This window comes from Phoenix dactylifera, chromosome 9 (genome assembly GCF_051530095.1).
Source record: "Phoenix dactylifera cultivar Ajwa chromosome 9, Ajwa_hap1_PhDact_Kaust_v1.1, whole genome shotgun sequence".
Taxonomy (NCBI): Eukaryota; Viridiplantae; Streptophyta; class Magnoliopsida; order Arecales; family Arecaceae; genus Phoenix; species Phoenix dactylifera.
In genome coordinates this window covers 23,208,351-23,232,589 of record NC_143198.1, presented here as the reverse complement: position 1 = coordinate 23,232,589, position 24,239 = coordinate 23,208,351, and the positions used below count along the sequence as shown (strand labels likewise).

At 38.9% G+C, this 24,239-nt stretch overlaps 2 protein-coding genes and 1 long non-coding RNA gene across 6 annotated transcripts; 1 reads left to right on the top strand and 2 right to left on the bottom strand.

Moving 5' to 3' along the window:
• Nucleotides 1-904: 904 nt before the first annotated feature.
• Nucleotides 905-6,414, top strand: LOC103723975 (frataxin, mitochondrial-like). 2 transcript variants are annotated; one of them, XM_026800304.4, is made up of 6 exons: nt 905-1,277; nt 1,399-1,452; nt 1,830-1,902; nt 2,097-2,144; nt 2,235-2,329; nt 6,093-6,414. In XM_026800304.4, exons 1-6 carry the CDS (start codon nt 922-924, stop codon nt 6,220-6,222), a joined length of 756 nt encoding a protein of 251 aa, XP_026656105.3. In that variant the 5' UTR covers nt 905-921; the 3' UTR covers nt 6,223-6,414. The 2 variants fall into 2 exon arrangements, with proteins under 2 accessions (XP_026656105.3, XP_008813301.4); XM_008815079.6 differs by lacking the exon at nt 1,399-1,452 and having other exon boundaries at nt 908-1,277.
• Nucleotides 6,415-7,710: 1,296 nt separating this feature from the next.
• LOC103723974 (uncharacterized) lies at nt 7,711-12,521 on the bottom strand. 3 transcript variants are annotated; one of them, XM_039131803.3, is made up of 3 exons: nt 11,778-12,521; nt 11,119-11,396; nt 7,711-8,087 (listed from the first exon to the last, which is right to left on the bottom strand). In XM_039131803.3, the coding sequence occupies exons 1-2, from the start codon at nt 12,264-12,266 to the stop codon at nt 11,175-11,177; spliced, it is 711 nt and encodes a 236-aa protein (XP_038987731.3). In that variant the 5' UTR covers nt 12,267-12,521; the 3' UTR covers nt 7,711-8,087; nt 11,119-11,174. The 3 variants fall into 3 exon arrangements, with proteins under 3 accessions (XP_038987731.3, XP_089781558.1, XP_089781559.1); XM_089925432.1 differs by having other exon boundaries at nt 7,755-8,087; nt 8,203-11,396; XM_089925433.1 differs by lacking the exon at nt 7,711-8,087 and adding an exon at nt 9,849-10,953 and having other exon boundaries at nt 11,778-12,503.
• Nucleotides 12,522-21,111: 8,590 nt separating this feature from the next.
• On the bottom strand, nt 21,112-22,846 carry LOC149752891 (uncharacterized). The gene is made up of 2 exons (XR_016396473.1): nt 22,173-22,846; nt 21,112-21,460 (listed from the first exon to the last, which is right to left on the bottom strand). It is a non-coding gene; the product is annotated as an uncharacterized LOC149752891 (long non-coding RNA).
• Nucleotides 22,847-24,239: the final 1,393 nt, after the last annotated feature.

Genomic DNA, 24,239 nt, shown 5'->3' with positions numbered 1-24,239 from the left:
ATCTTAGTATTAAGGGAAAATCTTGATGTGAATAATATCGTACAAATTGTGATTTTGGTTTGAGTTTATAATTTTAGGGCTCTTAAGAGGAGTGGAATAGGCAAACCTAAGGGATCAATTAGCAATATGAGTTGCGTTTGGTGATCACAAATGTCATCCAAAATGCAAAAGAAAAGAGCCCCTGAACTAGAGCTGCATGCATACCTTTTGCAACGGAAAGAGATCTCAAAGCCATTGCAACTCTAGTGAAACTGCCCTACACTTCTGCATCTTATTATTCCAGCAACAAAATTTAGAAGCCTTCCCAATTTGATTGTTTCTGTTTACCAACCATCTTGAGTTAATTGTAGATAAACACAACAACCATCTTGGGTTAATTGTAGATAAACACAACACCTTTTCAAAATTGAGATAAACGTACCATCTACATATTTAATTAATAACCATAAAACAATGCACGAGCATGGACTCAGATTATGATTGGTTATTCTAAGTAACCCCTGATCAATTGTTCCACAACATAGTAGTAAGCCACATAATATTCTACTGCTTATTCAGGACATAGACGCATAGGATGTCTCGCAGGACATCAGCCACTAAAACTAAAGCCATGCATGACGACTTGATGGACATGGCAAAAGAAATTCAGAGTGCAAGCTTAACAGTTTCCTGTTAATGGTTCTTAAAAACCCATTTTTAAGAAATTGAAAAAATATTTTTATTTTTTATAAATAATAAAAGGTAAAAAAGAATAGAAATATAATAATCAAATATGTTTTTGCATTGGATCCTATATTTATATTAAAATATAGAAACAAGGAAAAAAAAAAAAGGCACCAAACGCAATTTCACTCTACCAGGCGTCGACTGGGCTGGGCGGTATAAAATTTAATTGGGCCCAAACTTAACACAGAGTTTCGGATGCTGTGCCCAATCTCCAGCTTCGATATTCGCTCTTTCCTCTTCTCTCAGACACTCTCGCAGCGGTTCATGGCGTTTCCCTTCTCTCCAAGGCTTCTCCTCCGACGCCTATTAACCACAACGCGATCTCGGCCTCCCCCTCTTCTCTTCTCCTCCTTTTCTGCTTCTTGTCCTCGATGCCGCTCTCCGATTCTCGAAGCTTCCGTAGCTTTCGGCCTCGGCGGCCGCGATGGCGGTTGCCTGTCCCTCTCGAGGGCTTCCAGGCTGCTCGGATCGCCATCGGTTTCCAGGGTTTTTTTCTCGATTCGGACTTCTGATATCGATGGACCGCAGGGGCCGGCCGTCGTAGATTACCGGTGCGTGTGGTCTTCTTCTCCCCGTCGATTCGGTTCACTGTGTTAACCGAGTTTTCTAGGGTTTTCTTCCCTTTCGTGGGTGGAACAGGTAACAATTTAGGGTTTGTTTGGGTAATGCTAGGATGTTGCAGTGCAATTTCGTGGACTATCATTCTCTACTGAATTACTTCGCGAGGTTATTCCTCTTCTAATCTGCTCTAAAGGGTAGAGATATTGTGGTTTTTCATGAAATTTTAGTTAATTTTTAAACTCAATAAGCTCTGCTTCGAAGAAGTTTTACTTAATTGGCAAGTTCCTTTTGTTCTTTTGGCTATGAACAATTAAGTGTTTTTGGAAGATTTTTCTTCTCCTGTTTGCCCAAATATTGGTATGTTTATGGGAAATATGGGTCACATCTGCATTTTTTTTGGAACTGTCTTAACCAAGTTGTTATTTGAGATAATTTCGTTTGAGGTTTAAGAAAATTTACACCTTTCAAAAGTTCTTGTCTTCTTTTTTTCCTTTCCCTCAAAAAAGTTCTTCCTTTTTTGAGTAATTCTTATTGCTTCATAGGTCTGTTCTGGCGGAGGATGAGTTTCATAGGTTGGCAGATGCGACAATACATGATTTGCAAGAAAAATTTGAGGTAGTTTTTATCGTTAAGTTATAATGACTAGCATGTCATTTTTCTCCCTCCCTTACTCCCCGCTTTCTCTTTTTTTGGCAATTCTATGGATGGAAATACTCATCTTTGTTACAAGATTAGCTTTGAATTTTCTTATGTATATTAATTTTAAGAAATTAAATGTCCACGTCCACATTTGGCTATTTTCTTGACAGGAGTATGGTGACTCTGTCCAAATAGATGGTTATGATATAGACTATGGGGTGAGATGAGATCAATTTCTCTTACTGGTGCTTATCTAGAAGCTCTTTTATGCTTAATTTTAATTGGTCAGTTGCCATACATATGAGCAGAATCAAGTTTTGACATTGAAGCTCGGGAGTTTGGGCACATATGTCATAAACAAGCAAACACCAAACAGACAAATCTGGTTGTCTTCACCAGTAAGGTATTGTTCTCTATCTAACCTTTGGATGTTACTGTTATCTGTTCCATAATTTGGCATGTAATCACGCGCGTCTTCCAGGAATAAAGTTTTAGAGAAAAGACTAGTATTTTTTTTGTATATCAAATTGAGACCTAGGCTTGCTGGTTTTATTTTCATGGTCATAGTGTGCCACTGTTTTGCTCTCTCCACAGTTCCATTGTTCTAAACTGAGCAACATACGCTAAGTGCTTCAGAGGTTTCACAGCTTTTTACAATGTTTGTGAGCTGCCTGTTTGAAGCATTGGCTTCTCAAAACCTCTTTGAATGATGTATGATTGTGATGGATAGCATAGATAACTCTATCAAGTTTGGAATAGGTTTTGGTACTAGTGCCAAAATGGCAATGTCATCAAGCTCTTATTGTCCAATAGATGACATTGAATTGGGGATGATGGCAGTGATGACGATTCATTAACTGATGCTATGAATATATGCTTTTCATAGAAATGGAACTTGTGACTGAATAAGATGCCTTTTGAGCAAATGAATATGGAGAGTGGTATGAGAGCAATGGTCCATGGATAGTTACCATTTAAGTATTCCAAGGAGTTTACTTGTAAAATTTTCCTTGCTAAGGAGAAAAATATAAATGATGTGAATAATGATGAAGGTTCATGGATAGATGTTCTAATATTAAAATATGGTGAATGTGGGGGCTCACGGGGCTATATCAGGAATTAAGGAGACTACATAAGATATGCCCAAAATTGATAGATAAGAATATGTTTTGTTAGAGAGACATCAAAGGTGTGAAAGGAAATAAAGTAACAGTGTGGAAAAAAGACGTAGGTTTGGGGAATCAGTTTGTGGATGGCCTTTGACGAACTGGTGGAGTATCGCCTTTACTCAGAAAATAGAAAAAAATGTTCAGACACCACATCTTTTACAGATAGTCTATTCTTTTAATTCTCCCTTCTTTGGTTGGTGAATTAGGTGGGGATGTGGGCTTCTTTGGTTGGTGAATTGAGTAGGGATGGGGCGACAGAATGGTGGATTTCTCAGCTTATCATTGAGCTAAGTACCCTTTTGAGTGAGGGATTGGTGAACTCCAAGGGCACATGCACTTGGATCCCTTCCCCTCTCTGCCTTCAGTGCACATTTGACAAGTTTTTATGTTGAGCATATTCCAAAATAAGAGGTTTATCCTTGATGAAAAGGTGTGACATTTTGGGGACAATGGGAATGGCAAAATCATCTTTTGTTATATTGCTAATATAACATATTGATACGAGTAAATTATTTAAGTGGTTTGTGAGTGCTTTGCAAGTTGTGATCTGTTGCATGTTTTTGCATGCTCTGTAGTTCTGTTTCAAGTAAAATAGCTTCTCTCGTTCTATTTTCAGTAGCATAATGGCAAAGAATATTCAACTATTGACAATAAACTAGGCTGCTTGACATATAACATCTTCTTACAAGATAGATATGGTTGCTGGTACTCTTTTTAGAAATGTTGTAAAGCAAGCATGTGTAGGAAGCATCTTTCCCTAACCATGTTAGACGTGCTACTTAGGCTTGGAGAGAGAAATGGAAGAATATGAAGAGTAAACACTGTTATGTTTAAAGACTAACTATGTTTGTTGTTTTCTTTGTGTCCTTAAGAAGCTGAGGAGCTTAAGGGTCATAGTTTTGATGCTTATTGAACTGAGTAGACACATCAAGTCTCCCAGTTTAAACCTAGACTTTTGTTGGCTTGTATTAGGCTCTTTTTATATGTATTGCTTGGGATTTCTTTGTACCTTCTTTTATCTGTTATCATGAAATGAGGATGGATGGAAACCAATTGATGGTAATGTGGTCACATGCCTCAAATTCACTTAAACTAGAGCCATTACTTTATTGCATGGTTCTATTTCAAATCTATTCCTGTTTCCTGTTTTATAGAATTAAATTATGATCTTTTTCTTTGTTATTGCAAGGTCTGTTTATGTGTGCATGAGTGTGTAAATGCACATACATGTTAATTCTGCGTGCATCTTATATATTCATTCACATTTGTTTTGTTTAATAATGTAGGGGGGACTTGCTTTGATATTAGGCATTTCATTTTCCTCTATTATGATCCTGCATAGTTATGTGTATGCTGTTGTGGATGATAATCTATCAGCTGCTTCACCAGGTAAATCTCGTCAGATGTTAAAGCCAGCTGAATGTCTGATGGTAATAGTCATAGAGGCCACTTAAGTGCTTGTGCAACCTGGATAGATGAACTTTCATATGCTAGTTTTGAAAAGACACATTAGATATTCTAGTGGATGGATAAAATGGAGCATGAACATTCATAAATTATGTAAACTGTACATTCTTTTTTCTCTCTGTTGCTGGATATGCAAGATATGTGTAGGTTACAGGCTTATTTAAGATTTGATATGACATGCTGTTCTCATTTTATGTGTTATCTTGTCATTTTTGTGCATTTTTTGAATTTGTTTGTTGTGCTCCATGATTTTGATGCTATGGCATGTACTTATGTCAGTCAATACTGCTGGTAAGGCCAACATATTAAACAGATTCCATGTGAATCAAAGTGAATGCTAATATGAAACTTACATAAGTACATATACAGACGCATGTAAGTTTTTCCCTCTTGAATTCTGCAATGTTGGGTTTCTCCTTATCTGTCACTATGCTACTTAATCTAAAAGAAGCTTATCGTAGATTTATAGATAACCTAGATGAGAGATATGAAGGTGAAAAATACTGGTGGAAACAAGATTATACTTCAAGGAGGGAAAGGGGGGAGGGGGAGAAAACATAAATTAATAAAAAATCATTATCTAATTTAAAAGCAACCAAAAAATCATCACTATTATCTCTAACATAGATTAGCATGTATATTTGAGGTGAATTTTTCTATATTTAACTTCAAAAATATTTCAATAATTCTTCCACTTTGAAATGTTCTATGAATTATATATTGGTGTCTTTAAAAAGTATTTCACGTTTTATTGATATGAGAATGAGATAAACAATCTAAATTCTCATAAGAACCAAGGCATGTATTAAATGATAGTGCTAGAGTGAAAAATCATGATCCAAGTATTATGGAAACAAACATAGGTTAAATAGTAGGAGATAGAAGGGATAACAATCTAGAATGTAAAAAAGGGGGGGTTTTTTAATTCCTTTTTCTTCTCTTCCACCCCTTCCCCCCCCCCCCCCCCCCCCCCAAAAGATTGCCGGTCCATGAGTCTTAAAAAATATTTGGCAAGAGTGGGGGGAAGATCCTGATAAAGTAATTTTCTCAATTTAGCAGAATTTTTCAATTTTATAAGAAGACCTTGTGAGTTGGCAACATGCTTGATATGGACATGTCAAAAGGGGAAAGAAGAAAATTTAAGAGAATATGATTGGATGGGGTTTTAAATATAAAAAAAAATCCCTGTGTTAAGGGATGAAGGGGAGGCAAGTTTTCAAGTTCTAATGGACTTTCTTCTACCAGAGTGTTTGCTGAGGAGCATTGATGGATTGTTTTGGCTTGTATGGTAGAGAAAGAAAGCAAGAAATAGAAAGTGGAATCATTTTCTACAATGCCATTTCCTGTCTGCAATATGTACTACATATATTTTCACATAATTCTGCAGTATTTTTCAATATGCACAGGAATATTCGGGATTATTTATGGGTTCCTTTCCATCCTGTTCATTCTTATCTTCTGTCAGTTTTTTCATCCATTTCCTTTTCACTAGCCTGATGGTGGTATGCTTTTCATCTTTGTTCCCTGCAGTGGGCCAGCAAGGTTTGATTGGGATGTGGAAGCTAAATCCTGGATGTATAGGCGCACCAAAGCGAATCTCTTGCAACTTCTAGAAGAAGAATTGCAGCAGCTATGTGGTAAGCCCATTAATCTTTCTTGACTAGACAATATATACCCTCAAGACGAGTATAAATTCATGAGACTTCTCTGGCAGTAGACGGCACTTGTAAAACACAAAAATGCCTTAATGTTGAGTTAAATGTTTTCATTTTTTTTTATCATCTATCTATTTCTAGCAACCTTTCAATGAAATATATATTGACATAGTCAGCAGACTGGATTGTTTCCGATTCGCAGCAAACTAGTTGTCAACTAACATACTTGTGGAATATGAAGTCACTGCCCAGCAGTACTTCAAATGAGGATATGGAAAACTAAATCTAATTTTTGTTCACCCAATCCTCAAAGACCCAGCTGGGGATATGGACTAGTCTTTTGTTAATGATTCTTTGACAGCCTGAGAAAATGAAGGATCAGAAATCTGACCAGATTTGCTGGATGACTGTGCGTTGTTTGGTTGGGGTAGGTTTTGAACCAATTATTCCTTGTTCGTTAAATTGGAGCAACATCAAATGGATCCTTACAGGACAGCATCAAATGGATGGAAGGATACTCCATGTTTGATTAATTAATATCAGAAATTCTACTCGCCTCTAGCAGGTGATTTTTGTTTGTTTGGAGAGGAGGGATCCATATGAATTTATTTGAATGGCCATGTACGGGTCATTAGGAAAGATGTATTTTAGTAAGCTACAATTGCTGTCGTAATGGTCGCCAACATACTTGACAGTGCAGAAAATAATCATCCATGCTGCAAGATGGTCTGCATCAGGAATAAAGGCTTGTAATCTAACCAGTTTCGCAGCGGTTGAGGCAGATCATGTGAAGACGGAAAATCCTAATAAAGTCGTTCAAACCATTTGGTAATTTGTTTCGCCCTTATGATTTATGCACAATCCCACAGCCTCCTTTTTTTTCGATAAAAAAAAAGGGGCAAGGAGATTGAAATTTTGCTCTCTTCTGTCTACTAAATCTGCCGTCTCACCAGTCAGTCCAAGTACTTATGCTAATTTCAAGAGCCCTTGTTTAACTCCAACTCTACATTTCATTTGTGGACGAAGCGACAACCAAGTGATTGTATCTACACAAGCAGGAGTATTGTCATCTAAATGAACTTTGATCTATTTTAATGGCCTGATGTCTCAGCTCGAACTTGATTATGGACAGAATACAGCTAAGATACTCGGTTTACTGAGCCGGCTTAATCCTTAGACGATTGAAGCGGTTGCTTAAAACTCCAGCCCAAAAAAGTCCACCGTATGGACGGTTCCAAAGACAAAATAGAAAAGAAAAAGATCTTCTTAGTGAGTTCATCTTAGGCCAGCCTATTGCAGAAAAAAATTAAAAAATAAAATAAAAAAATGAAAAAAAAAATCCTCTTAGTGAGTTGCCTTTAAACCCCCAAATGCATCAAGCCAGTTTGGAATGGTTGGGATAAATTTTCTAAGTCCAAGATAAGCAAACATGAACACAAGATACTTACCCCAACAAGGATCCTACAACGACCCTATAAAGTGCAAGCAGAAAGGACGAAAACGGAGCCCTTTTTTTGGGGTACATAAAACGGAGCCATTTAACAAGACAAGCACTCCCATTCCGTCATTGTTTCTATTTCCAAATGCACACGCAAGCTTTGGATGTACAAATTTACCCCACATACAGGTCTCTCAGTACCACACGCAAGCTTTGGATGTACAAATTTACCCCACATACAGGTCTCTCAGTACCACTAGGAAATGAGAGCTTTTAAGCGACGCAGCGGCTACCTAAATATGGTCAGTAGCTGCATTTGGGGCGCGACCCAATTTTGTTTTTCCCGAATTGAAATGTGTCAGAGAGAGAGCTAGCGAGCAGCAGCAGTCCTCGGTGTTTATAGGATCTAGGAAAACCCATCAACAGGACCATCTGCAAGACAAAAAAGAAAAAAAGAAAGAAAGGAACACGCAAATCAACTTCAGATTGGAAAAATGATAAGGAAAAAAAAAAGTTCAAGACTTTAGCACTGGTCATAAGTCATTACCAAATCAGGTAGACAGTACAGGATCAGCGAATCCAGTACTACTAGGTTGATCGGGTACAAGTTTAAGCAGTACCCACTACAGATGGTCCACCACACGTTCATTGAGCCCTAATGTTGAGCCATGAGCATTACATGGTGACTAGACCTTGGATGATATAATATAGTTATATTATGTGAAAAGTACTTCAATAATCAAATCTAATATAAACTCATGGTAAGAGACTCCATGTTCCTGCCAAACCCAAATCCCTCACTAAATTAACTTAAATCTTATTTAAGTTTAGTTTCATAGTTAGCCCCAAGATGTCTACCAGCGTGAATGATGTAACCTGTATGTCTACTAGCAATTCTGGACCCTTATATCAAGAAGTCACCACAAAGTAATCTCCGTCGCCTCTGCTGCTTTTTAGTGGGGACATTAGGTTCGGGGTTGTATCTTTCGCATTCAAATGAATGATGGATCTTTTTTTACTATGTCATCCATTGAATCACACCCCAGACAGCCTCGAAGCGCTCCAAACTTTCTCATTCATCAACCTGCACAAATTTCAAACCAATATTTGTGCAATCTGTCGATCCATTACCATTCTTTCGCACGAAAGATACAAACCCTACCCGGGGAAAATAGGCATATACTTGATGAACCATTAATCAATTAGTCTTATTCTAAACAAAATTTCTAGCAGATAGTTCTTCTCCAAAAGTCTAACTACTATCAAGTTTTACATCAAGATCGGTTATCTCTTTGTAACAAGCCAGGTAAAGACAACCTCACTTCCCCTCTTTAACCTCAAATGAGGGATACTAAGAGCTCGCCCCTTGAACTAGAGTATCTGAAAAGCTTTACCACTAACGCCCACTTAAATTTTTAGGACGAAGACATTCCACTGACTTCTGATGGCAGTCTAAATTTTGTACAATAATTTGCATGATTATCTTTTGGCCCTTATTGCTTTTTATATGGTTCAGCAATTGATGCTGCTGGCATCCTCTCTATGACGTCCAAGAAGGAAATGGACGAGAGGCCAAACTTGATGTTGTTCTTCCACTTCAGCATCTCAACGAAATGGAAGCTGTATTGAGATCCTTTGCATCTCCGCCCAATAATGACCACAGCAGAAGGCTACAAGAACAAGAACAGTCCTCTATCTACTGCAAACTTTTGCTTTCCATACACGAAATTGATGATCAATTACAAGTGCTCTCTGAGTCCTCACATCGTCACTGTGATTTAAATTTATCATACGAGCACTTGATCGAGTCAACTGGTGCAAACATCCATTATTGCAATGTAAACAACTAAAGCTGATGATTCTGACAAGATGCTTTCCACATTTCGAGGTCTCAGTTTTGATCATATCTAACTAATAACCTCAATACCAGTGCTTCCATAAAATCTTTCTACCTTTTCCTCTCATGGATCCTAAATCAAGCAAAGGACACTTAACAATTCACCATGATAAATTTACCATGTAAATCAGATCTCTCCATTCATAAACGATCAACAACTCTCCGTAGGAGATAGCAGCTATCCAGGAAGCATCTATAGATATACAATAAAACATGTCATCATTGCTAATCAGGATTACTTCATGTGCCCATAGTTTAATGCACCAAGACTCCATTCACCACAGCCACAATCTTACTTTGTTTTTAGTTTTTTTTTTTTTTTGATTCAACACCATAACCACAATCAGGATCAGACTTCTGTGCACAATACAAGTAGTTCAATGCTCCATCACACCATTCAGCACAACCACCCAAAGATATTTATTGATGGACATATAGGTTCATCCCCTCTTGCTTACAGGTTTTTTTATTAAGATCACATGCATCAAACCTGCCACATCCTGGTCCCCAAGACATTGCAGCCAGAGTCAGCTACCCCCACCGACCTCATTCGTCTGTTCTGTTCATTGGGTTGGTCAATTTTTCTGCTGACCAACTTACTCATATTCTAATCCTCTGCTTAAAAAAGTGAAGTTGCTAAATTAATTTCTTATAGGCAACACTTACTCATGAAATACTAAAGTTGTCCTATTTTTCTTTTCTCCTCGTCTCAGCATAAGTTTTTCAAGATATATTTTATATTATTTTTGCATACTATATTTTTTTTTCTCCAAAATTGATCGTGTAAAAGAAATTAGACTTGAGATAAATATGCAAATTGAGTCTAGAAGCACGGAAAAGATGGTTAGACCCCCAACACGCACATACCCAAAAAAAAAAAAAAACCCAAGAATGCGCCCTAAAGGAAGGAAAGAAAGAGAATGGTCCTCCCTCTTTACAAACCCTCAAAAGAAGGAAATGTACGGAAGCATGCTAAACTCCTATCAATTAGTCAAACGCCCAATCATTAAAGAAAACAACTGAAAACTATGTTAAAATCCACAAAAGAAACATAACAAACACGGCATCATCAAATAAAATAACTTCCCCATAAACAATTCGCGGTGATATTTTAAATTCAGTACCAAATTCTCTCTCCCTCTTCAGGTGGTCGCTCCCACCACCACCACCACCCCCGAGAGAGGGCACGTTGCGTTCACGCTATGCCCTCGCCCGGCTAAAATGGGCCCGTGAAGCGCAAGTTAGACCAGGCCCCGTACAGAGCAAAAACTGTGCACGTCGTACGATCACCATCCAGTGGTCCACCTCAATGCAGAGGAATAATTGCCGCGGGATGGATCAGGGTCCATCATATCTACCGCTGCTACGTGTACAGCAGCCACCGGAATGAACTGACACCAACTGCAGAGACGAAATTTCCCAAAAAGAGAACAAAAAAAAAAAAAAAACCCTAGAGGCCAACACGGTAGTTTCGATCTTTCCCTTTTGATTAAGATTTCAACTCCACGAGATAAGGAATAAAATTAATAAAAAGAAATAAAGGTTAATAAGGCAAAGAGGTCTCACTCAGATCGGAGGGCTGGGGGAGTTGGGAGGGAGCGAGATCGACGGCGCGGGGATCTCTACGGTGGCGGATATCCAGGATGGCGGCCGCGGAAGAGTCGGTGGTGGTGGAATTGGGCGTGAGCCGAAGGAGCCGAGCCGCGGAGCCCGGCCTTATTGCGGTCCTTGAAGGGGCCGAGGGAGGAGCCCGCGAAGGAGGTGGCCTCGTCCTCGGCGACAGCTCGAGCCGGCGCCGACGCGAGGTAGCTCGGCTGGGAGGACGAGCAGGGGATGTCGTCGTCCTGCGGAGAGGCCGTTAGGTTCTAGAATTATCTCCTTGAGAAAATTAAGAGATTTGGTAGATCGAAAGGAAATAGAAACGAGATGAACGCTGACAGCTATGGTTGGATTTTTTTTTTTCGAAATAATATAATTTCAGGAAAAACTAAAAAAAAATTCCAGGGGAAAAAACACGATTCAGGCACATTCTTGTGAATTTCTAAAAGATCTATCAAACAAGTTTTGGAACAAGAAACGATTCCAATTACCGTATGTGAAAAAACTTAGAAAAATCTTAAAAAAAAACAATATTTCTTGTTTTTGTAATCAAATCCTTGTAAAGTCATTCAAGGGAAAAATAAAAGAGAGTAAAAAAACAAGGGGGTAGAGGAGAGCCAAGGTACCCGAGAGGCGAGATCCGCGTTCTCCCGGATCCGCTTCAAGAACCCATTGTACGACTCCTCGCTGCTGGAGGAGGTCGCCACCGGGGGCGGCGTCAACGACAATGGCACCACTTGGTTATCCCCCTCCTCCTCCTCCTCCTCCTCCTCTTCTGCCTCTCCTTCTCCTTCTCCTTCTGCCTCGTCTCCTTCGTCCTCCTCCGCCTCCTCATCTTCTTCCTCGCCGTTCCCATCATCATCCACTACGTCTTCTCGCCGTCGCTTGCCTTGGAGGCAGCAGCGCTCGCAGACGGAGACGGTGGGGCCGAGCCTGGCTCCGGAGGCCCTCCATGGTGTGGGGACCTGGCAACCCCGGCAGAGGAGGCAGCGAGAGTGGCGGGCCACCAGGAAGTTGGCGCCGTGCACCTTGGCGTCGCACTCCCAGCACAGGCTCGCCTGGTCCGACTCGCAGTATATCCGAGCCGCCCTCTCGCACAGCTCGCACCCCTTCATCTCCCTCTCTCCTTCCCTCTCTCTCTCTCTCTCTCTCTTCTCGATGGACTAGTTTTTGATGAAATCTTCCTGATGGGTAGTTGGATTGACAGATCTCTCTGGTGTTTTCTTGTCCTCCAAATTCCTTTTCCTCCACCCGGATTGGTAAAGAATGGTAAAAAACCACGGAAGGGCAGGAGCCCTGCTTGGGCTTATAGCCGCCCCCTCGCTCTCCTCCCCTTTCTTCAAAGGTCCAAACTTGCCCCTGCCACCCTCCGATCAGATTGCTCGCGGTGCGCTCACCTCCATTAACAACTTACATTAGGTGGCAGCATAATGGTATAATAATAATGATGTTATTATAACCCTTATAATTACCGACTAGCATGCATTCAAACAACTTTGAAAGAATATTTTTATGTAATTATATAATCTTCCCGAACTACTATCTCTAGTTTGTAATATTAATGATAGCTAGATTGCCTTTTCCACTGATTAATATTTTTACTATAATAAAATATTGGTGGAAGCAACGTGAGATGTTAAAAATCCTGAGAGATTTTTTTATGCAAAACTGATATTTAACAAAAAATGCACCATGGAAAATTAATTTTCATTACTCCAAAAATAATTTTACTTTTAACTTATAAATGTACAATAGTAAAACAATGACATAAAAATCCTATTATTTACATAATTTATAAAATAAAATTAACATTTTTTAGCATACGTTTCTCATATTTTTATGTACTAAATTATAATATTACATATAAAAAAACTCCGAAAATACCTATAAAATTATCATATTTATAACGTTAATCAACGGCTATGATCATACATGCAATGCATATATAAAGAAATCAGTCACAAATAATAAAAAAAGTATATTTGTAATTTCCAAAATATATGAAGGTATGAACAAAATAATAAAAAATTTACTGTGCAGAAAATTTGGAGCGTAAGATGCATGTGATGTTCGAACCTTAAAACCTTTTTCATTGTACATGGAGGTTATATGAAAAAGACGCATTAACAAGATTATGAAAGGGATAATGTTCCCGGAGGTGATAGTTACCCGAACCAATGGTGAATAAAGCGTGAGCTTGCGTGGAGGACTAATATGGTCATGAGGCGCTCTCATATAAAGAAAAAAAAGAGCTTCTCTGGGCCTCGGCTTTTGTGACCCTCGCCGGAGCCAACGGCTCCCCCCTCATTATACTGCCACGCGTCGTCTTCTCACGCCATCCCCCCACCCGCCTTCCGCGGTCACGCTCGCCTCATTTCCCGCGGGATATTTTCTTCCCCCGCGACTGCGCTGACGTGGCGCGCCGAGATTCTCTCGGTCCGATGTGGCAGCATCTCCACCACGCGCGAGGGGCCTCGACAAGTGAGCCGCATCTGAGCCAGGCGCTCCCGTGGGCCCCAAACGTCGGCGATCTCGCCGGTGGAATATTTCTATTTCTATAAAATAATTTAAATATTCCCCTGAGTTAGTATTTAAATAATTTTTTTGAGAAAAATAAGGAGAAATGTAGGGCGGGGGAGCGCATGCCTCGTGGCGCGGCCACGGCCACGAGCTCCATCCGGTGCGGGGCGGTGATCCGATCCGCGGCCCCACAGACGTGTACTGCCCACGTGAAGCCCCAACGTGGAAGCCAGAGGGGGCCTGCGGCCTTTCCACCTGGGTCGGGGTTTTCTTCCCGTGGATCCACTGACCTCCCGGTATCTGGAAGAAAAATTCGAGGGGGACGCTCCCCACTCATCCTACGACGGTCTCATCCCATCCAGGCCTCCGGGTAAAACCAAGTGGCACCTGCAGAACTGTAACTTCACATATAAAATATATAAATAAATTTATTTTATTTTATTAGCTTAAATTTATGGAATAACTGATGATTTTAATATGGTATCAAAGATCTATCCTATCCTATTAGTTTAAGCTTATGAGATAAGCGGTGATTTTAACTGACCAAAAGAGAGTTAATGTCCTATGGAACCGAGTTATTGTATTATCAACTTGGCATCGCCCAAGCTGAAATTTGGAGCACACTTTCTCGGAACTTTCGAGTGTGAGGCCTTTTAACTTGGCCGAAGATGAGCCAATTAGAGTTGGGGTAATCGTCCCAAAATCAAAAATGATGTAGATGGAAGTGATGAGATAACCGTGTTTGGTTGCACCACGGTGATCCTACGTGGCGGTGATCCTAAATCACCTTCACTTTTCAAATCACCGCCCAATCCGATGATGGGATATCCGTCCTTGAGATCGAAAATTTCAGATCACCATAGGGCAGTGATTTTGGGTTGAAAGTTAAAAACAAAAATACTCCTCAATTTAGCAGAAAAATTGATATATCAATATGCCATCAATATATTATGTCAATATTATATATATATAATATTATGTTGATATTATATATTATATTATAATATATTACTAGACATATTATTATCATATTATTATTGAAGGATAATTTTAAATTATAGTAGAAATATATTATTATATTTTATAATTAGATAGTAAAAATATTTAATATATTACTTCTATTTACTTTATTTTTCTAATCAAAATAATTATTAGTATTAAAAAATCTATTATAAGTATAAATAAAAATATTAATTCTATAATGAAAACTAACATATTTTTACAAGATTAATAATTTATAGGAGTAATAAATATATTTTTATAGAATATATTAATAATTAATATATTGATAAATATATTAATATTTTATTATAATATATTTTATATGATTAATAAATATATGATAAGGGCTACTAAAAGTAGAATATGTGATAAAATTATGGAGCTATTATAGGAATTAGTATATTGACTTACATTTTCGATTCATGAGAATTAAAAATATATAAAAAATTTATTTAAAATATATCAAGAATATTTGTAGTTTAAAGTGTCCATGAAATCATTAAATCATTTGTTTATCAGATGTCCTTTCGCAAAAAGAATTTGGACCGCCATCATCAAGTTTCAATTGCTTTTGAGACATAGGCCGGTTGGGTGGAGAAGCAGAAGTCATCACAAACTGGCTAAGAGGGCAGGCGATCAGCTGTTTTCCGCCATATGTTGGAAAATTCGGCACGAGCGAAATGCTCGACTGATCCTTCAAAGAAAGTGCTCTATTTATGTGATACTTCAGAAGATCTTCCAATCTTTCCATTGCTGGGCGCACGTCTGTTCCAAAAAAAATGAGGTCAATCATCATCACCTATGGAGCATATTTGAACTATTGGTGCATCCTGCTTCCCATGGATCCTTCGCTGTTTCTTCTTTCCCTTCTCTCATCTTATCTCACATTTTCTTATTGTTCTATGTACAGTTTGTAATTACTTCTAATCTTAAATATATAGGGGGAAGCATCTTGCTACCTCCTATTTCAATCCAAAAAAAAAAAACTTTTACATTCAGCTTGGCTTCTTTCGTGAACAAGACCTTTATTATAGATATGTAAATACATACATATATATACATGCATGCATGTATATATACACACACATACGTACGTACATACATATACATACATGCATACATGCATATATACATACATATAAACGGAAAAAAAAGAAAATTACTTCTTAATTATTTTAGAGAGTCATGTAAAAGAGGAACAAAAAAATATTTTGTTCTAAAGTTGTGTAGAAAAAAAGAAAAAATTTGCTTAGGAGTCTGGGACAAAAGAAAAATATTTCATTTGTCATATTCTTTTCAAATGCGCAAAAAAACGAACTAAATTCAAATTTTAGTGAGACTCTTTAGAATAATTTTAGGAAGTTGTGTAAAAAATAAATTTGCCCGAAAGTTGAGTCGAACTCTTCTCAATTATTTTAGCAAGTCATGTAAAAATAATAATAAAAAAATGCTCATGTTTTCTAGCGCGTACAAAAAAATTCACTTTTTAATTATTTTAGAAAGTTATGTAAAAAAAATTGAAATAGATTTAAATTTTAATGGGACTCTCTATAATAATTTTAGGAAGTCGTGTCAAAAAAACTGATATTTTCTCATGCACAAAAAAATCAAATTAGTTTTTTGTAGTTACTGAGTCTGAAGCGTCACAGCCACCAACAACCCCGTCAATTCTTGTCAAATAAGACCACCTTCAATAACATAATCCACCAAAACGTTACTTCACATTAAATGACAAGGATGGAAGTTTAGATTCATGGATGCCATGCCAAACAACTCGACATGCAAGTCAATTCCTTTAAATGATGCTTGCTGGCTAGATTCAAAGGTTTAACCCATTTCTAGAAGCTTTATGAGACATCAGTCAAAATTGGAGACTCATATTCTCCCCAACTAGTTCCATCCGCTTTTGATATCCTCCCTTATTGAACACCTTCAAAAATTGTTAATTTTTTCTTGGCAAACAGAAAAATCATTAAGATTGTAATAATGAGTAACTAATTTTAATTTTAGATTTCTAAACAAAGTAATAATTAGTATAATATATACCACTTTACTTGTTTGCATCCAAGTTAGCGAAGGAAATCCATAATCCACTGTGGAGCAATAGCAGCCACCAGTCCACGGAGTGCGACCAATATGAAGCCTTGGGACATACGATACGCCGACACGTGCCAAACAAAACAGGGGACCGTTGGATTGGGACAAACGCGTTGCAAGAAAACGATGTGTGCCGCGTACTGAGGATGTGTGGCTGTGGAGGGACGGTAGGTGAAGCGAGAACATGTACGTACAAAGTTGAAGGTGCAACTACCCCCTCAAAACTCCTCCATCCTCCCCCTAAAAAAATAATAGAGAAAAATAATATACTTAGCCTCTACAAATTTGTAATTATAGATGGTTGCATAAGGGTCTGGGTGCAAGTTTGTCATGTAGTGTCCAGTTGTTGGGACATCAACTAGTATTGTTCGTTCCTCAAACAATATCTAAGCTTGGTTAGTGTGGAATGTAACATGAGCTTTAGAAAGATAGGAGGTCACTAATGTGGAAGTGGACAAGCTCCTCAACATAGATTTTATTTGCGAGGTTGATTATTTTGATTGGTTGGCTAATATTGTTATGATCAAGAAGGCCAACGAAAAGTGGCAGGTGTGTATCTACTTTACCAATCTCAATAAAATTTTAGCTTTTTGTTGCCGAGAATCGACCAGCTGGCCGATACATTTGGTGGGCCATTGTTGTAGCGTGGTTAGTGTAGAATGTAGTATGTCTACCATATGCTCTTCCATCATATCCTTTAGCGCAATAGTTTAATTTTTTTTCTTTCTTTTTCCTTGGGAGCAATGCCAATGAAACAGGGAACATTGTGAAAGCAGCGGGTCAGAATCAATTATTCTATTCTAGTTGTAAGGGTTTACAACTGTTATACGGTAGAAGAGGCGATCCTTTGAATGTGTGAAAAAGGAAAAACATTCAGATAGTATGGTCAATGAAGTGGCAAACAATAATAAGAATAAAAAATTGCTGGCTTTGAGGCATGCAAGATGTTTTTTTTTTTTTTAATGGCATCATAATGCCATGCATGCAAGAAATATCTTTCAATGTAAACTTTTAATTAGTGTAATTCTTTCAAATCCCTATTGAAGTCTTTTGTGGCCTCGGTTTTAAGTAAGACACTCCTTGTAATAGAACTGAAAACAACACAAATATAACACTCTTCAGTTTTTATGAGAAGGTAATATAAATTTGTTTCTTGCTCTGCAGTATTAATGGTTTGTCCTGGATTCATGAACGATCTCGAGAGTCAAACCATTAGACTTTCATGAGAAACCACACCACTTCTACATTTATATAGGCGAAGTTCTAAATGTAACCCCATTATTAAGTTTTTGAATTTCATTAAGAGAATTATTCAACCTTATTTTTATAAGAGTTAGCAATGATTAATTCTTGAGAGGGATTGTATGAACTATCATTTCTACACCAGTCACTTATGAGTAATTTGATCTTCACCGTTAAATCCTCAACCAATAATTTTCCAAGCATGGATTGGGTCTTCATTAATGGTGACTATATAGTAAATGATTATAGTCCTTTCTCACTTGATGTTTTTTTTACCAACTCTCTTGAGAGTCGTTGGTGAAAGGATCTGCCAAACTTTTACTTGATCTTACATATATAAAGTAACAACTCTATCTTCAATTTATTGTCTTACATAAAAGAATGTTTTAAACTTTTACGTTTAGACTTATCATTATATGTTTTACCATAAGCTCTTCATAATGTAGCTGCATCATCTCAATGAATAGATATAGATGTCATAAGTTGAGGCTATAATATTATATCTAATAATAAATCTCTCAAAAATTCTGTCTCTCTATTAGCAGCAACCAAAGTAAGGACCCCATTGTAGAATGTGCTATATAGAACTATTTTTTAGATGACCAAGATTTGCTCCACTTCCAAGGATAAAAATCCATACACGTATGGAACTATTATCCTCTGCACTCATAATCCTACTGGTATCAATGTATCCTTCTAATACATCCGGAAAAACTCATTATAAATTAATCCAAGTTCAATAATCCTTTTAAGATATATAAGAAATCTAATAATAGGATTTCTATGATCATCATTGGAATTACTAGCATATCTACTTATTACGTAAATTGTAAAAGCAATATTTGGTCTAATACAATTCACAATATACATTAAGCTATCAATAATACCAAAATACTCTATTAATTAAGCAATAGTTCTTCTAGAATTTTTAGCTAATTTATTACTTGATTCTAAGGAGTATTAATTTCTTAAAAAAAAAGATGCTTCAATTTTGAAATCATTTTCTCAATATGGTGTGACTGACTTAATATACATCCACCGCTATGTTTCATAACTTTAGCAGTGATTTTCTATCTACTACTCCCAAATATTTTATTTTAAATAATACCAATCATTTTAGTTACCAAAATTAACATATCATTAACATATAAGTAAATGATAACAACAGAATTACGAGTAATCTTAGAATAAATGCATTTATTAACATCATTATACCTGAAACCATTGGAAAGTACGATAAAGTCAAATCTTTTGTGACATTGTTTTGTTACCTGCTCAAGGCCATACGATGAATAGTCAAATTAGATACCTTTTCCTCATTATCAGGTAAAAAGATCCTCGGTTGTTTTCGTATACACCTTTTTATTGAGATGACCATTTAAGATTGCAGTTTTGAAATATATTTGATGGGTGTAAGATGATAAACGAATTCCAAATCCATTAAAAATCTAGCATATATGATTCTACCAGTAGAAGCATAAGCACCAAAATAATCAATTCATTTTCTTACGTAATATCCTTGCTATAAGTTTAGTTTTAAAAGACTGTATGCAAATATTAATGTGACATTTTTTGAAATACATGTTTATACCTAATAGGTTTAGATTCTATTGATAAATCTCCTAATTTCCATTGTTGATGCACATCCTTGGAGATCAGGACACGAATCTTTAGAGACCAGGATGTGCGACCTCCAATTAGAGCCATGTCGTGCTCCTGGGACGAGCTCCCAGTCTGTGCATCCTCATAGTCAAGATGCAAGTCCCAAGCGATCAGGACGCGCAACCGCTGATTAGAGACATGTCGAGCTCCCGAGCCAAGCTCTCGGGTCGAGTTCCTAGTCTGCGCTCCTAGTCCGCATATCCTCGAAAATCAAGATGCGACTCCTAGGAGATCGGGATGCGCGACCGCCAATTAGAGCTATGTTGATCTCCCAGTTTACACTCCCAATCCACGCTCCCAGTTCACGCATCCTTAGAGACCAAGATACCTGTTCTTAGAGATTGAGACGTGAGACCTCCGAGTAGAGCATGCCGAGCTCCCAGGCTGAGCTCTTAGTTAGCGCATCCTTGGAGACTAGGACTCAAGTCTCTGGAGACCAGAAAGTGTATCCGTTGACTGGAGTCATGCTGAGCTCTGAGGTTGCGCTCCAATGCCAGGCACTCTAGGCCGAGCTCCCATTTGGAGCACTCCAGATCGAGTACTCTAGGCTAAACACTTAAAGCATAACGATCTAGGGAGACACTCTACTTTGATGCTTTTTATCCTCTTGCTATTTTATACTGTTATTTCAAAGCACTACCTAACTCAAGCATTGGAGGTGGCCTGCTGGATGGCTCCGGCCTGGCCTTTCTATTTTCTTTGTATGTATATATGTGACTCTTCACAACAACAATTGGTATTCTGTCTTCTACCATCGTAGATCGAGCAAACTGATTTGTGCCCTCTATGCCTCTAGATCAGCATCATCAGAACATGGTTGGGTAGAATTTTGGCATCAACACCCATATATTTTAATATACCATTAAATCCATTTCAACATTTATTGCTTCCTTCCAGAGAATGGCATCTCGAAATTCTCACCTTCTTGAAAATTTTATGTATCATATTCAATATTTTAAGATTTTATTGAATCGATTTCATGATTTATTGCTTCTTTCCAAGAAAAAAAGAAATCATCATACATATTGTTCAATCAAGATCACTTGCCTTCTTGTTTTTTCAAAAACAAAAGCAGCACATAAATGCAATACCAAACAAGTCCTATGTTTTCTAGGCAAAGATGGATCGTCAAAGTAATTTATATAGCATTAAATATTTTCGCTGTAAGATTGGGATTTAACAAGTATTGTGTAAATAGGAGGTCTCCTTCCCGTATATCAATTGAGATTGCTAGATATGATAGTTTTGGAGCCTTGCCCAATCCTGCCAATCAGTATGACCTAGTTTTTTTTACAAAAATCCCCTTCCCCACTCTTTTTTTTTCCGAGTATGAAGGGAGGCCAGACCTTAATGTCTGTTAAAACCACAGCCATTATGGGGGTTGGCTTGTTACAGAAATATCCCCTTAAAATAAAATTTTCTTTAGAAAAATCTCTGCGATCTCCCATAAGACGAACTTCTACTGAAACACTAAAAAAAAGGAAGAAAATTTTTTTTACTGGTGGTGGACCATTTGAGTTGAAAGTGCCATATCCTTTAGTCACACCTCACTATCTTTGAGACAAAGCAGCATGTCACATGCCTTTGTCTTGTGGTCTCTTCATCTTCTTCGTCCATTCCATCTCTGTCACTTGAGCAGATGCATCCCATCGTAGTCTTTATTATGGCAAGATGAAGAAAACTCAGAAGCAGACTGGAAATAAGTTTTGACTCCTCCTCGATCTCTCTCTATCTCTATTTCTGTAGCTCTGAACACTCCAGTGGAAGACTGGCTTGCTTGTTGGGCCTGCAGGTTGACATTATGGTGCATTCTTCTTCGTAAATGTTCAAATCAAAGCCTAAGAAAACAAAAGAGGAAAAAGGACTGATGAGACACCGGGTAGTCTGTCTCCTTGACAACTCGTACATGGCGACGCTCGATAGAGATTGTGAACACTAGGGTTTATTTTACCACTAACCGAAACCCACATCGTTCAGTAATTTTGGTAAATATTGGTGCACTCGGAGTGGAACAAAGCATGACATTTGAGGACGATAACAACTTGTAATTTTTTTAAAGAAAAAAGAACGACAACATTTAACCTAGCCGGTTCATAACATTGGACCACTAGACAATATGAATCTGGCAAACTAGGGCTAGGGTAGGTTCTGGTTTTTTGTAAGTTTAAACGAAACATTATTACATGCGGCACAAGTTATGCATGTGAAGGTATAAACAGGCGAAAAGTAAGATGGACTGTGCCTAGTGCGCCTGCGCCAAAAGTCGTGCATTAATTGGAGCATTCCCTCAAACAGTTGCTGGGTGAGGATGACAAGCAATTGCAGGCTTGGGAAAGGGAAGGAACCGACTACTGATCCTTGGCCGGCGAGGGGAGACCCCTCTTGAGGGCTGCTGCGGCTGGCCCATCGTGGGCTTCTTTGACAACATAAAACTCTATGGAGGTAGAAATCGTGGGTACAATAGATCATGGAAGATGACCAAAATATTAAATTCTTACATTAGATGATGATCATGCGGATGTAGAGGAACAATATTAGAGCTATTAGGGATGCCGATGGCAGTTGATGGAGAACTCGGATACCATCAGAGGGATGTTGGAGTAGTTCTTTAGATCCAAGAAGATGGAGCAGTCAGATAGTGGGAGGCCATCCGTCATGTCGACACCATCGGCTATGGTGTTCGAGGAGAAAAATCAAGCCCTAATCAAGCCGGTTTCTGATGAGGAGATCCAGGAGGCCTTTTGGTCCTTAGCCAAGGATAAGGCTTTGGGACCAGACAACTTTTCTCTTATTTTCTTTAGGAGAGACTGGGCAGTGGTTAGACAGGATGTTGTACAAATTGTTCAGCAGTTCTTTAGCACAACAGTAATGGCGGAGGAATGAAAGAGGACCTTAGACACCTTGATCCTAAAGAGAGCGAGGACCTTAGACACCTTGATCCTAAAGAGAGCGGATGCTACGGAGGCTGGCTACTACTGCCCGATCAGTCTTTGCACCACTCTATACAAAGCCACGACGAAAATTCTGGTTGCTAGATTGAGGAGCATTTTGCCGAGGATCATTAGCCCGGAGTAGGAGGTCTTTGTGGGGGGTTGGAATATCACCGACAATATGCTCATTGCACATGAATTCATGTTTGATCTTCGAAGGGCCCCGAGTCGGAAGAGCCTGATGGGGATCAAGTTAGATATGAAGAGGGCATATGATAGGATGAGCTGAAGCTTTCTAAGGGGTTCGTTGGTGAGCTTTGGATTTTATGAGAGGTGGATTAATTGGGTGATGGGGTGTGTCAGGTCTTCCTCCTTCGCCATATTAGTGAATGGCACACCCTCAAGTTTCTTTGCCTTATCTATCGGACTTCGACAGGGGTGCCTTTTGTCTCCACTACTATTCATCATGTGCGCAGATGCCTTGTCCAGAGCTTTCCGTCTTGCTATTGAAACCCAGGCTCTAGAAGCCTATAGACTGGGGTCGGAGTCCATCCAAGTATCACATCTTTTATTTGCAGATGATTGCTTGCTCCTTGCTTGGGCAACAAGACAAGCGACGCTGGTCATCCTGAGGATCATGGAGGAGTACTGCACTACTTCAGGCCAATGGGTCAACTTGGCCAAGTCAGTAATTTACTTCAGCTCGAAGATTAGGCTATAGGTGAAGACATCCATCAAGCATGTGTTGAGGGTTGGGCGAGCACAAGGGAGCTCTGAAGTATTTGTGTGTTTCTATCACTGGGCGGCGCCTTCATCGTAAGGAACGTCTAATATTGTGCACAACATCAGACATAGGCTGGAGGGCTGGCAGGTGGATGCACTTTCCATGATGGGTGGACTAATTTTGGTGCAGACGGTTCTTAATTAGCTCGATGTTGATATACCTACTATCGAACACCATTGTATCAATAGCGTCAATGAGGTTGATGGAGTAGTTATTCAGGAACTTCATCTAGGGTAGGAGGGAGGAAAGAGGTGGCATTCACTTGGTGGTATGGGAGGCAATATGCCAGCCGATTAGGTAAGGTGGTTTGTGAGTGCATTTACTGATGGCGAGGCGAGAGGTTCTGGCGGTGAGACATGCTGCTAGGTATATTCTGGAGTCGGACATTTTGTAGTGTTCCCTCATTAGGGGCAAGTACAACACGCACTCGAGGGCAGTTGACTTTCGGGTTGGGTGTCATAGCTCCTTCATCTTGAAGGAGATTTGTGCTTACGCACCGACAGTGCTCCCTGCGATTAGGTGGGCTATTGGAGACGATCAATCCATTGATGTGTTGGAGGACGCCTGGGTGACCGGGCAGCCGTTGGGGTGGATGCCGACGATGGTAGATTCGGCAAGATTATTGGGGTGTAGGGTCCGTGATCTGATTACCCCTGGTGAGGGCGGATGGAATGAGGTGATGATCCGAGACGCATTCGGGGAGCAACTAGCTGAGAGGGTCATGTATCTTCTGAGACAGGTTGGTTTGGACTCTAATAGGGAGGACGATGGCACGTTCTAGGGACTTGCAGGCCTTGATGGGGAGGGAGACCATTTGACAGATTGAGAGTGGGTGGATCTGGAGGTTGTGT

What these genes read in the sequence shown, in the direction of transcription:
- LOC103723975 (XM_026800304.4), top strand. Translation starts at nt 922, where the DNA reads ATGCTGTGCCCAATCTCCAGCTTCGATATTCGCTCTTTCCTCTTCTCT. An exon ending in ATTTGCAAGAAAAATTTGAG is followed by an intron (nt 1,903 to 2,096) that starts GTAGTTTTTATC and finishes TTTTCTTGACAG; the next exon opens with GAGTATGGTGACTCTGTCCA. An exon ending in GTTATGATATAGACTATGGG is followed by an intron (nt 2,145 to 2,234) that starts GTGAGATGAGAT and finishes ACATATGAGCAG; the next exon opens with AATCAAGTTTTGACATTGAA.
- LOC103723974 (XM_039131803.3), bottom strand. Translation starts at nt 12,266, where the DNA reads ATGAAGGGGTGCGAGCTGTGCGAGAGGGCGGCTCGGATATACTGCGAG. An exon ending in ACGCGGATCTCGCCTCTCGG is followed by an intron (nt 11,397 to 11,777) that starts GTACCTTGGCTC and finishes GCCTCTCCGCAG; the next exon opens with GACGACGACATCCCCTGCTC.